The 13,610-nt window shown below is 40.0% G+C and overlaps 1 protein-coding gene across 2 annotated transcripts in view; it reads left to right on the top strand.

Annotated features, from left to right (window-relative positions):
- DISC1 (DISC1 scaffold protein) overlaps positions 1 to 13,610 on the top strand; it is a 389,098-nt gene that overhangs the window by 181,283 nt on the left and 194,205 nt on the right. For both annotated transcript variants that reach the window (XM_070471094.1, XM_070471092.1), the window contains exon 9: positions 2,420 to 2,608. In XM_070471094.1, coding sequence (XP_070327195.1) covers positions 2,420 to 2,608 — 189 coding nt within the window. The remainder of the gene's footprint in view (positions 1 to 2,419; positions 2,609 to 13,610) is intronic.

The following is a 13,610-nucleotide window of genomic DNA, read 5'->3' as shown; positions in this document are numbered from 1 at the left end:
AAGGAGCCTGGCTGCTGTCAATGGGGTCGCAAAGAGCCAGACACAACTGAGTGAGCACATTCTAGAATTTAATATCATCAGAATCATGTAGGGTACACTCTTCTGTGTCTTTTTTGGATATACTTCCATGTCACTGAATATATGAAGGGTTCATGCCTTTTTCTTGGAGAGTGGTCTTCTGAGGTGTAGATGTATCACTTTTTGTGCATTCTCCAACTGATGGATGTTTCCATTGTGTTCAGTTTGGGGTTGTGAGTAAAGCGACTGTGAACATCTGAGTCCAGAAGTTTTGCTTATGTGTTTCATTTCTCTTGGGTAAATACCTAGCAGTGGAATTGTTGGATCACAGGATAGGTGTATGTTGAGGTTATAAGAATCTGGGATAACCTTTCTCAAAGTGGCTGTACATTTCAATCTCCACCATTTTTCTGGTAACACTTTTTGATATGCTTCTCGGCCATGTGTAAATCTTTGTAATGTGTCTGTGGCATCATTTGTCCACTTGCCAGTCAGTTTATTTGTGGTTTAATTATTGAGTTGCAGGACTCAAGTTCTTCATCAGATATATATATTATAAATATTTTCTCCCTGTCTATGGCTTGCCTATGCATCTTCTTAATGGTATTTTTTGAGAAGTAGAGGTTTTTAATTTTGATGAAGTCCATTTATCCATTTTTCTTTTATAATTAATATTTTCTGTGTCCTTTCTAAAATTTTTGCTGACCCCAAAATTAGATAGATATTCTTCTATATCTTCTAGAAGCTTTACAGGTTTCACTTCTTCATTTAGGTTTGTGATCCATCTCTAGTTAAATTCTGTGTATGGTTTGAGGTATGTATCAAGGTTACTGTTTTCACTGGTAGGTCGCTACCAGTATTCCACTGAAAGCATTCCTTTTTCCTCATGGACTTGCTTTGGCACTTTGGTTGAAAATCACTTAACTCTGTGAGTGTGGGTCCACTTCTAGTCTGTCTATTCTGTTCCCTAGAGCCGTTTGTCTGTCTTTATGCCAGTACCGTACTGTCTGCCTTTACTGTAACTTCAGTGTTAATAAATCAAGCAGCAGATGTCCTCTAACTCTGTTCTACCTTTTAATGATTGCTTTGGTTCAGCATTTCCTTTTATATTTTAGAATAAGTTCTTCAATTTCTAAAAATGACTCATATGAGGTTTTGATTGAAGTTGTATTGAATCAATAGATCAATTTGAGGAAAATGAAAACCCTAACAGTATTCAGTTTTCTAATATATGTATATATGATATATCTTTCTAATTATTTAACTCTTCTTTAGATCTCTCAGAAGTTTCAAAATGGTTTTCTGTTATAGAAGTTTTCTCATGTTTCTTTAAATTTATCCCTAAGTATTTTGAATTTTAAAATATACATAATATTTTAAAAATTGATCTTCAAATTGTTTGCTGCTGATATTTAGAAATACAATTAATTTCCATCTATTAACCTGGATTCTTTCATCCTTGATAAATTTGATGTGCCTTATATTTTGCTCAGAATTTTATAGAATTTCATGTTTATTCTTGCAGTCATCTCTAATGCAGGTATTAGCACAATCATATTCTGTAAGAAGATTGTCCTGAAATTCCACATGCTAATTTTTTTGCTCCAGGTCATGGTTTGAGTTACCAGGGGAGTGTGATTTGAATTTCAGTCTAGTTTGACTCTAAGGCCCATTTGCTTTCCACCCTACTGTAATATTTTACCTCTTTGACATTTGGATGTTTGAATGGAATGATACCATGTAGCTTCCCTGGGTTTCACTGGGACATTTTTGTGTCATTGTGTTTCAGAAGGATATGAATTAATCAATGGAACCTCTAAAACAAAATACAATGAGAAAAGGTGAAAAAGTGACTGAAAGTTTTTCTAGTTTTAGAAGGACTGTCGGCGTGCTTCCAAATCCCTCCACAGAAGACTGTTTATGCAGTTGCACATAGCTGCAAATTTCAGTTTCCTCGCCTCACATGGTTATTCTTTTTGTTGTTCAGTTGCTGTCATGCCCGACTCTTAGTGACCTTATGGACTGCAGCATGCCGGGCTTCCCTGTCTTTCACTGTGTCCGGGAGTTTGCTCAAACTCATGTCCATTGAGTTGGTGATGCCATCCAACCATCTTGTCCTCTGTCACCCCCTCCCCTCTTGCCCTCAATCTTTCCCAGCATCAGGGTCTTTTCCAATGAGTTGGCTGTTTGCATCAGGTAGCCAAAATATTGGCGCTTCAGCTCCATCATCAGTCCTTCCAATGAGTATTCAGGGTTGCTTTCCTTCAGGATGGACAGACTTGATCTCCTTGCAGTCCCCAGGACTCTTGCTGATAGTACAGCTTAGCTATGGCTGTGTCTTCCGTGTGTAGGGATGCTCTAATGCTTGTTTTCCCGCCTTCTCACCCACGATGCGCTGCAGGAGGCCATTTCTGTACAGCAAAGGAGCTGACGGAGGAGATCAGATCTTTGACACTGGAGAGGGAAGGGCTGGAGGGACTTCTCCACAAGCTGTTGGTACTGAGCTCCAGGAACGTCCAAAAGCTGGCAAGTGTGAAAGAAGCTTACAGCAGACTCAGGCAAGAACTGGACCAGGGGAGAACTGCCTATGGTAAGTGGTCACACGGTTGCCCGATGAAATATGTGTGCTATTTATTGTGCGGCTTCACATGTACCCTTTACTGTGAAGGCTGTCCTGGAGCCACACAGGATGTTTTTGGCAGGAGCCCTAGAAAATAGGGCACAGTTTCTGTCAGCGTTTGTTTTGCTATCAATCTGATGCCTTTTCATTTCCTGTCTTTCCTCCTCCTCGACTCTGTGCTTGCTAATGGCCTTGTGATGGCTTGAAGCAATCTCCACCTTGGCACAGGTCTTGAGAATTTTCTGGTTGACAATTATCTCCCTTTTGTTCCTTGGCTCAGCCTTCTGGCTTGCACAATCGCACACGAAGGCAGGCTGGCTCTGGGAAAACCAAGGAAAGGCCACTGAGTGCCTCTTCTTTGTGGGCTTTCCCAAGAACTGCCCACAAAGAAGGGGCAGATGCAGAAAAGGCTGCCTTGGCCAAAGTGTCCACTGGTTGGAGGAGTTAAACTATTCTTGTGGTCTTTTCTTGTCTAGTTGTTAACAGTAAATGAGGTCACCTTGAAGTTTCACTCTGAGGGATAATTTCAGAAGATTGTGATTTAGCCCAAATTAATAAAGTCAAACCTGTTTCTCAAAAAAAAATAGTAAAGAATTTCTGATGATTCAGTTTCTAATATACAGAATGAAATCATAGGGAGAAAATTTATATTTAAAATACAACAGATGCTGGACCCTGTTTCTTCACCAGTAAAATGAGATGATAGATTATCCATCTCATAAGCTAGTTAAGTGGTACAGATTAATTGCATTAATTATTAAGATCCTGAGACTGTGTGTGTGTGCATACACCTTTGCCCTACCCTTGGGAACTAGAGGTTGTTGGAAGGCGAAGTTCATACACAGTAAATCATATTTCCTAAGTAAATTTTTACTAGAAAAATGAATGACATTTATGCTAATAAAGAACTGTATTTACAAAGTATGCTTGTTTAAAAAGAAACAAGAATGAAGGTATTAGGTAGCCAGATTTGAAATGGGGCCACCCTGGTGGCAGACACAGTGAAGATTCCACCTGCAATGCAGGAGGCCTGAGTCTGATCCCTGGGCTGGGATGATCCCCTGGAGGAGGGAATGGCTCCCCACTCCCACATTCCTGCCTGGAGAATTCCATGGACCTAGGGGCCTCCCTGGCTACAGTCCAGGGGTTGCAGAGTCAGATGTGACTGAGTGACTAACACCTTTAACACACTTATTTGAAAATACTCTACAAATTGAAGTAAATGAAGATTAGCATTTAAAACTAAACAAATATGGAATCAGCTAGTAGAAATAGGTGTATCATTTCACTGTTAGTACATTTTGTCTTAAAGGCTTACTAAATTTTGTAGAGAGAGGTTTCTTTGTAGTTATCTGAATGACAGATGCGACTGTCAACCGTTTTTGTGTCTTCTCAGCCATGGACACCTCTAAGTTGGCCTTATCTTTTTTTCACTTTTGCAGGTCAAAGCTTTGTTTTTTGCCAAATATGTAAGCTAGAGACTATGCATCTGAGCCTTAGTATGTAACTGTAGTCTTGAGAAATGACAATATGTTCCTCCAAGATGTAATGCTGCAGTTTATTATGTTATTGTAGGTCTAATCTTGTAGCTAAATAATTTTGCTATAAATTTTTATAAATTTGTTTTAAATTTTTAAAAATATAAACAAGGAAAACTATGAGAATGTCCTATGTTATCTTCACAAGACTTTTGCTGTGAAACAGGAAATTTATATCACAGAGAAAAGATGAGAACAAATTTGGAGAAGTTTAGTTCAGCAATATTTTCTTTTTTAAAAAAACTTTATTCAAGTATAGTTAATTTACAGTGTTGTGTTAATTTCTGCTATACAGCAGAGTGACTCAGATATATATATATATATATATATATATATATATATATATACATTTTTTTCATATTCCTTTCCATTATGGTTTGTCATAGGATATTGAATATAGTTCTCTGTGCTATACAGTAGGATCTTTTTATCCATCCTATATATAATAGGATGCAGCAATATTTTCATTTGAATAGTTAAGCTCTTGAAAGCCATTAATATGGCTTTTTTCTAGGGAAAAAAAAAGCTGTGCAGTACTTTTTGAATCTCATCATTGTCACTTGACTAAGTATGTTCAAAATGATGAATAAAACATAAACAAATGGAATGAGAGATTGTCACCATGGCTAGTTCTAAATTGCAGATGGCTCATTGCTGTTGTGAAGGCATTCTCTACGTTTAAACTGGGGTTTTGCTGGATCAGCTTCCCTTCCCCTGTGTGTGTGTGTGTGTGTGTGTGTGCACGCACGCAGTTCTCTCCGGCTCTTTGAGACCCTGTGGGCTGTAGCCACGAGGCTCCTCTGTCCGTGGGATTCTCCAGGCAAGAATACTGCAGTGGGTTGTCATTTCCTCCTCCAGGGGACCTTCCCGACCCAGGGATCGAACCTGCATCCTCGGCAGCTCCAGCTTTGGCAGGTGGATTCTTTACCACTGAGCCACCTGGGTATCCCTTCCTTGTGCTTTATAGGCTGAAGCTAATTTTTAAGCAATCTGAGGTGACGTTAGGTGAACCAAAGTAATAACCTTGGATTGGTGAGAGTGGGAGAGACAAAGAAATAAATTCTTAGTAAAGTGAAGCTTTTTTCCATTGATATGATGTTAAACTAGACCAAGGTCCACATTCTATTATTTGTTGGGTTTTGAGAGTTAAAAATCTGGAGTGAGCTCTGTGCTCAAGTTTAAATGTAGAGCAAATACAAAGAAGTAAAGTGCTTCTGCACATTACCGAGATGGTTGGATTGCATCACCAACTAAATGGACATGAGTTTGAGCAAGCTCCGGGAGTTGGTGATGGACAGGGCAGCCTGACATACTGTAGTCCATGAGGTCGCGAAGAGCTGGACACGACTGAGCGACTGAACTAAGTAATGTGCTGCTGCAGGTATTACCATGAGCTGACTCTTTTTAATCTTAGATAAAACATCTTAAAATAAGACTATTAAAAAAATGAGCAATGTGTAGAGTTCTTAAAAACAGATTTTTATTTATTTAAAAATTTTTCTGTTATTTCCTATTTTATTGTTTTTTATTAAAATTTTTTTTTTACAATGTTGTGTTGGCTTCTGCCATATAACAATCAACCATAACTATACATGTATTCCCCCCACCTTTTGAGCCTCTCTCCCCTCCCCTACCCCACCTCCTAGGTCATCAGATAGTGCCAGGCTGGGCTCCCTGTGTTATTTAGCAACTTTTCACCAGCTATCTATTTTAGACATGATAGTGTATATATGTTGATGCTACTTTCTCCATTCATCCCACTATCTTCCCCCCCACTGTGTCTACAAGTTCATTCACTATGTCTGTGTCTCTGTTCCTTCCTTTAAAATTGGTTCATCAGTACCATTTCTCTAGATTCCATATATAGAGCTGACTCAAATGTATTCTTTTATGGCTGAGTAATATTCCATTGTATATGTGTGCCACATCTTCTTTATCCATTTATCTGTCGATGGACATCTAGGTTGCTTCATTTTCTGGCTATTGTAAATAGTGCTGCAATGAACATTGGGGGTATATGTGTCTTTTAGAATTGTGGTTTCCTCAGGGTATATCCCCAGTAATGGGTTGCTGGGTCACATGGTAGCTTTATTCCCAGTTTTTTTAGAGAATCTCCATACTGTTCTCCATAAAGGCTGCATCAGTTCACATTCCCACCAGCAGTGGAGGAGGGCTCCCTTTTCCCCCTGCAGCATTTACTGTTTGTGAAGCTGCCTCACAGTGGTGTGTTGCTTTCTGCCCTACAGCGTGAATCAGCCACAAGTACGCGTGGATCTCCTCCCTCGGTACCCTCGCCTGCCCCGCCCACCCCCATCCTGCCCTTCGGGTGTCACAGAGCACTGGGCTGCCATTCTCTTAAGTGGTCCGGCCCCCTCCTTCCTCCACTGTGTCCGCATGCCGGCTCCCTATGTCTGCGTCTCCATTCCTGCCCTGCAAATAGATTCATCAGCACCATTTTCCTAGGTTCCACTCGTGTGCGCAGGCCAGTGGTCAGGGCAGTCAGGGACCCAGGCTCTGAGATGCCGGCTCTAGGTGGGCTGACCCAGCCATGTGTGTCCACATCCAGTTGGGGTTCTGTGTCTGCAGTGGAAGGGGGATCTGCAGTCTTCGGGGTAATTCACCATCTCTGTCACTCAGAGGGTTCTTAATGATGGGAAGAGTGTATGTAATGGCTCATCGCAGATGAACTTACTTTCTAAATCGCTTACAATGTCATTACATCTGATGTCTCTGGTTCAACTGTGAGCCCACTGAACTGAAAGCACAGTCTTTAGGTTTCATTTTTGTTGCTGGCAGTATCCAGCATGATGTCATTAAAAGTAGTAAATAGCCAGAAATATTTGTTCACTTACGGGGCCAGATGCTGACAAGAAACGTTAGTCCTTTCTTCCCTTATTTTGACTCACAGACCCAGACCTTGGATCTTCTTTTTTTTCCCCAAATGTTTAAAATTCATCTTCCAGTCTAATTAAGGCAGTGATAAAGCTTGCTAGTTTTTCATGGAAGATGCTTGAGTTGTCCGAGTTGGATTAGATTGGGGTGGCAGCAGACAGAACAATGTGAGAAGGACTGAAATATGCCAAAGTACCTGGGGACAAGGGAGACAGAAATCATTATGAATCTATTGACTTTTGACTCAGTGACAGAATCTGTTTAAAGAGGGGAGGAAGCCAGGTGTTTATACCCCATCAGTGGTTCTTAAGATTTCAGGAGAACACATTTGAAGTCTGAGCAGTTTTAGGGGCAGTAAATAGATTAAATCTATCTTTCAACCTCTGAATACTTGTGGAAATTAACTATAAACCTTTAATTGTGGATTTCAGTGTTTTGTTTTTTTAAGGGAGAGTGGTATGAGAAAGAATCAGTAACATTTTTAAGTTTGCTACGTCTGTTTTTCAGAAAAAAAGACAACCCTGGGATTTACAGAACTGCGTTTCCCTCTCTTGTGTATAAGTTGGTAATCTGTATTGTCCTTTATTAATATTGTTGATTTCATACTGTAACTCGGATATAAAGGAAGCAGACGTCAAGGGGAGAGATTTAATCACAGAATAATCAGGGCCAGAATTTTAAATAGGACATCATTAGCATGGTAATGAATTTTCCCACTTTATGCCAGCTGCCCGAGTAGAAAAGATACTGCAGATGTAGCTCAAAAATCCGGCGGTGTCTGTGGCCCAGTGAGCTGTCAGGAATCCACGTAGGATCTGTGAAATGCATAAAAGAATTCTCAGTGCGGGTGTCAAATGGTGTTTTTTTTCTGGGAGTGATGGCTGGCTGTGTCCAGCTTAAACTCATTTGTTTGCCTTTCAGTGAGTGTGGAGGAAGTGGAAGTCAGATAAGGGGCAGTTTTTAAAGGTGATGAAGTGGAAGTGGCTCAACTTTTCAATTATGGTTTGGGTCTAATATCTACTTTAGGCCAGAAAGGCCACATTCACATAATCCTGCCCTTCTTCTTGGATACCTCTTAATAGGTAATAAAAGGAAGTTTGATGCCCTTTAGTGAGATGCCAGTTTTTTAACTCTAGTCCACTGGTGAAACATCTTTTGTAAATCACTTTAAGAAAAAGCTTTTGGTTTAGAGATCGTGTGATTTAAAGTTTTTGGTTTAGAAATCATGTGATTTAACAGGTGATTTAATAGGTAGTCACTCCTTTTCCACATTTATTAGCTATATTTAGGTGAAAATTTCAAGAAAAATTAGAATGGGGAATAAAGTCTGTCTTTTTTGGGCAGGTTGGGGAAGAAGTGGAAAACTGGAATTTATATAAATATATATAAAAAATGGACACAACAAAATTAACAAATATAATGGAAAAGTTGAGACAGAAGAAAATGCGAGTGATGAGTGTTAATTATTTTTGTTGAGAATATAATGTGATCATGAACTTCCTGGAAGCCAGAGCAAAAAAGACCAATAAAGCATCATCTATCCTCCTCAAAAGTAGCTTAAAGCATGAAGTTTTCAGGAATATGGAGTGATGTTAAATTCTTTTTTTTTCTTTTTATTCCTTTATTTTTTATTAGTTGGAGGCTAATTACTTTACAATATTGTAGTGGTTTTTGCTGTACATTGACATGAATCAGCCATGGATTTACATGTGTTCCCCATCCTGAACTCCCCTCCCACCTCCCTCCCCATCCCATCCCTCTGGTCTTCCCAGTGCACCAGCCCTGAGCACTTGTCTCATGCATCCAACCTGGACTGGCAATCTGTTTCACACTTGATAATATACATGTTTCAATGCTATTCTCTCAGATCATCCCACCCTCGCCTTCTCCCATAGAGTCCAAAAGTCTGTTCTATACACCTGTGTCTCTTTTTCTGTCTTGCATGTAGGGTTATCATTACCATCTTTCTAAATTCTATATATATGCATTAGTATACTGTATTGGTGTTTATCTTTCTGGCTTACTTCACTCTGTATAATGGGCTCCAGTTTCATCCATCTCATTAGAACTGATTCAAATGTATTCTTTTTAATGGCTGAGTAATATTCCATTGTGTATATGTACCATAGCTTTCTTATCCATTCGTCTGCTGATGGGCATCTAGGTTGCTTCCATGTCCTGGCTATTATAAACAGTGCTGAGATGAACAATGGGGTACACGTGTCTCTTTCAGATCTAGTTTCTCGGTGTGTATGCCCAGGAGTGGGATTGCTGGGTCATATGGCAGTTCTATTTCCAGTTTTTTAAGGAATCTCCACACTGTTTTACATAGTGGCTGTACTAGTTTGCATTCCCAGCAACAGTGTAAGAGGGTTCCCTTTTCTCCACAACAGTGGTGTTTAATTCTTAAAGATGATTTTTTTTTTTTGAGAGTGTAATGGAAAGTCTTAATGAATAGATTTATAGCAAATGAAAAAGCACGCATGGCTGTTACCAACCATCTCTAACAACAACAAAAAAATAGCAGGTGAAAGCAGTAGTTCATGGGAAGACTGTGAAACTGTACACAGACTTTATATCTGTGAGTTTGTACATTTTTTCCACAAAACAATCCAGTTACTCAGCAGATTTTTGAGGGAGTCAAAATTTCCTTCAAATTTTAAGCTCCTCCAAATGTTAAGAGACTGTGTTAACGTATAATTCGATGGAAGTCAATTAGGAAGGCCTCAGGCTAATTGAGTTTAAATATAGAATTTTCCAGTGATCTGACATCAGTGGTTCTAAGTCCCTAGAACCTAAAAGGGTGGTTAGAGATCCCTTTCTGTAGATGCACCAAGGGGATTTCTAGGTGGCCCAAGTGGTAAAGAATTCACGTTCCAGTGCAGGAGATGCAACAGATGCGAATTCGACCCTGGGTCAGGAAGCATCCCCCGGAGAAGGAAGTGGCAACCCACTCCAGTACTCTTGCCTGGAAAATTCCATGGACAGAGGAGCCTAGTGGGCTACAGTCCATGAGGTAGCAGAGAGTCAGACATGACTGAGTGACCTGAACTATTTGTCTGGGAACCAGGTAAGTGTTGCAGGTAAGTGTTGCAGATAAGTTGAGGTAAAGGAACTTAGATTATTATATGGCAAGTATTTTATTAAGGTCTGCCTCTCCAACTGGAAATCTTTATTTGTTTAGACTGAATGTATGTATAATATGAACATTTTGGAGAAAAGCTTTAAAATTTGAAAATCTTTCTTTCTCAAGTTTTTCTGTGAGCTGAGCTTTCACATCTCTAATCATCTTATTAAGTTATCAGAATCCTAGTTAAATATATATTTTCATTTTTTAGTTTCTCTCCATAGTTTTCTTCTTTCCAGTTTATTCCTGCATCACTGTGAGTATGGTTATTTCCCTTCAAACTCTCTTGCTGTGAATTTCTAAGCTTGAAATTCATGATTAATTTCCTTCCTCTTTTATTAAATACTCATGATAATTCCTTTGGGAGGCATCTCCACAACAGTGCAAAAAGCCTGTGTTAGTTTGTGGGTGGCCTCAGTTCAGTTCCCTTGCTTCCTTATCATCTGTGTCTCATCTGGCACGTGTGGCATCACAGTGTGAGATTGGATGAATGAATTCTTTCTGCTTTACAGATGCTTGATGTAAGTCACGGCAAAGCCAGATGTCTAAGTTTCATTTCCATCCACCCCTTCATCATTTAAATTCTTTTATTGAAGTATAGTTGATTTACAATGTTGTATTAATTTTTTCTATATAGCAAGTGATCCAGTTATACATATATATATTATTTTTAATATTCTTCCCATTATGGCTTATTGTAGAATATTGAATATAGTCACCAAGCTATACAGTAGGACCTGTTATTTATCCATTCTATACATAGAAGCTTACCTCTACTAACCGTAACCTCCCACTCCTTCCCTCTCCCACCCCACCCCGTTTGTCAAGCACAAGTCTGTTCTCTATGTCCACGATTCTGTTTCTGTTTTACAGGTACGTTCATATCCTATTTTAGATTTCACATGTAAGTGATATGTGGATTTGTCTTTGTCTGGATTACTTCACTTAGTATGATAATCTCTAATATCATTTGAAAAGAAAGTGAAAGTGAAAGTTGCTCAGTTGTGTCCGACTCTTTGTGACCCCATGGACTATATAGTCCACAAAATTCTGCAGGCCAGAATACTGGAGTGGGTAGCCTTTCCCTTCTCCAGGGAATTGACCCAACTCGGGGATCGAACTCAGGTCTCCCACATTGCAGGTGGATTCTTTACCATCTGAGCCAAGAATACTGGAGTGGGTAGCCTAGCCCTTCTCCAGGGGATTTCCCCAACCCAGGAATTGAACCGGGGTCTCCTTCATTGCAGGCAGAGTCTTTACCAGCTGAGGTATCAGGGAAGCCCCTAGTAAAGGCTTTGTGTTCCAGAATGAATCAGACAATTCCTGCAAGAGGGGAAATCACTGGTTTTGAATTCTGGTCTTGAATTCCCATGATTCCTTCCAATTTTGTTCCTTTAAAAAAAAAATTGGCTCTCAAATATTTTTTCAAATTGTGGTAAAATCACATACTATAAAATGTACTATTTCAAGCATATTTAACTGTACCATTCAGCGGCACCACGCTTATTCACATTGTTGTGCAACTTCTCATCATCGTCCGCCTCTTGAATTTCTTACCTTCCTAAACTGAAACTCCCTGTCCTCCCATTAAACGCTAACGCCCCATCCTTATTCCCCACCCTTTGGCCCCTGACATCTACCAATGTGCTTTCTGGTTCTATGAGTGTGACTATTCTATGCGTCTCACGTAAGTGGAATCAAAGTGTTTGTCTGAACCTAATGTCCATTTCTGATTTCTTTTTCTATTTTTATCCATGCAATTAGTTTTATAAATCACTACTGATGCTACTCCTTTTCTACATGTCTCTCCATTTGCTTTTATTTCAGAGATTTATTTGTTTATTTTTGGCTGTGGTGGGTTTTCGTTGCTGTACATGCAGGCTTTCTCTAGTTGCAGTGACGGGGGTCTATTCTCTAATTGTGGCACCCTGGCTTCTCGCAGTGGTGGCTTGTTGAGGAGCAAGCGCTCTAGAGTGCTGGGGCTTCAGTAGTTGCAGCACTGAAGTAGGCTAAGTAGTTGTGGCATGTGGACTGGGCTCAGTAGTTGCAGTTCTTGGGCTCTAGAGCACTGACTTAGTATTTGTGCCAAATGGGCTTAGATGTTCCACGGCATGTGGGATCTTCCCAGACCAGGAATCAAGCAAATATCCCTGGCATTGTAAGGCAGATTCTTAACCACTGGATCACCAGGACAGCCCCTCCATTTGTTTTTTATACTCCTCTAACAATATTCCCTTAACAAAGCCCCTAGGTGGGAATAGAGTGACAATTTTAACAGTATTTCATACCCAATTGCAATAGGCAGTTTTTCAACATGCCAATTTGTTTGGAGCAGGAAGTTGGTTCTATGTTATAAGGTGGGTCCATGTGAATCTTAAGTACTTGACAAGCGTTCTCCTTTCTTTCTGGAACATTCTCGTCAGCCAGTGCCTATGTTAATCTCTGTCTACATTTCACGTGGACTCAGGGCTTTTGATGACCTTGTGTGTGCACACACATGCACGCTCATACACACCCTCCTGAAAATTAAGCTAAAATTGGTGGTAAGCGGGATGCCACAGTTCCTGGCGGAGAGCCCCTTGGCCAGGGTTGGGGGAGGGGTTATTCATTTCGTGGGGCTGTACCCTGACTTGCAGAATGTTTCTTATCCTTCAGCATTGTCTCTTGTGCATCGCTTCCTCCTACGCCTGTTTTAAAATGTTCTTGGCAGTTCTATTTCCAGTTTTTTAAGCAATCTCCACACTGTTCTCCATAGTGGCTGTACTAGTTTGCATTCCCACCAACAGTGTAAGAGGGTTCCCTTTTCTCCACACCCTCTCCAGCATTTATTGCTTGTAGACTTTTGGATAGCAGCCATCCTGACTGGCGTGTAATGGTACCTCATTGTGGTTTTGATTTGCATTTCTCTGTTGATGAGTGATGTTGAGCATCTTTTCATGTGTTTGTTAGCCATCTGTATGTCTTCTTTGGAGAAATGTCTGTTTAGTTCTTTGGCCCATTTTTTGATTGGGTCATTTATTTTTCTGGAATTGAGCTTTAGGAGTTGCTTGTATATTTTTGAGATTAATCCTTTGTTGGTTGCTTCATTCGCTATTATTTTCTCCCAATCTGAGGGCTGTCTTTTCACCTTGCTTATAGTTTCATTTGTTGTGCAAAATCTTTTAAGTTTCATTAGGTCCCATTTGTTTATTTTTGCTTTTATTTAAAAAACTGGAAATAGAACTGCCATATGACCCAGCAATCCCACTCCTGGGCATACACACCGAGGAAACCAGATCTGAAAGAGACACGTGCACCCCAAGTTTCATTGCAGCACTGTTTGCAATAGCTAGGACATGGAAGCAACCTTCTGCCGAAGATGTCCATCAGCAGACGAATGGATAAGGAAGCTGTGGTACATATACACAATGGAATG

The sequence above is a fragment of the Odocoileus virginianus genome, chromosome 7 (assembly GCF_023699985.2).
Source record: "Odocoileus virginianus isolate 20LAN1187 ecotype Illinois chromosome 7, Ovbor_1.2, whole genome shotgun sequence".
NCBI classification, from domain to species: domain Eukaryota; kingdom Metazoa; phylum Chordata; class Mammalia; order Artiodactyla; family Cervidae; genus Odocoileus; species Odocoileus virginianus.
This window is presented reverse-complemented; position numbering and strand designations above follow the sequence as displayed.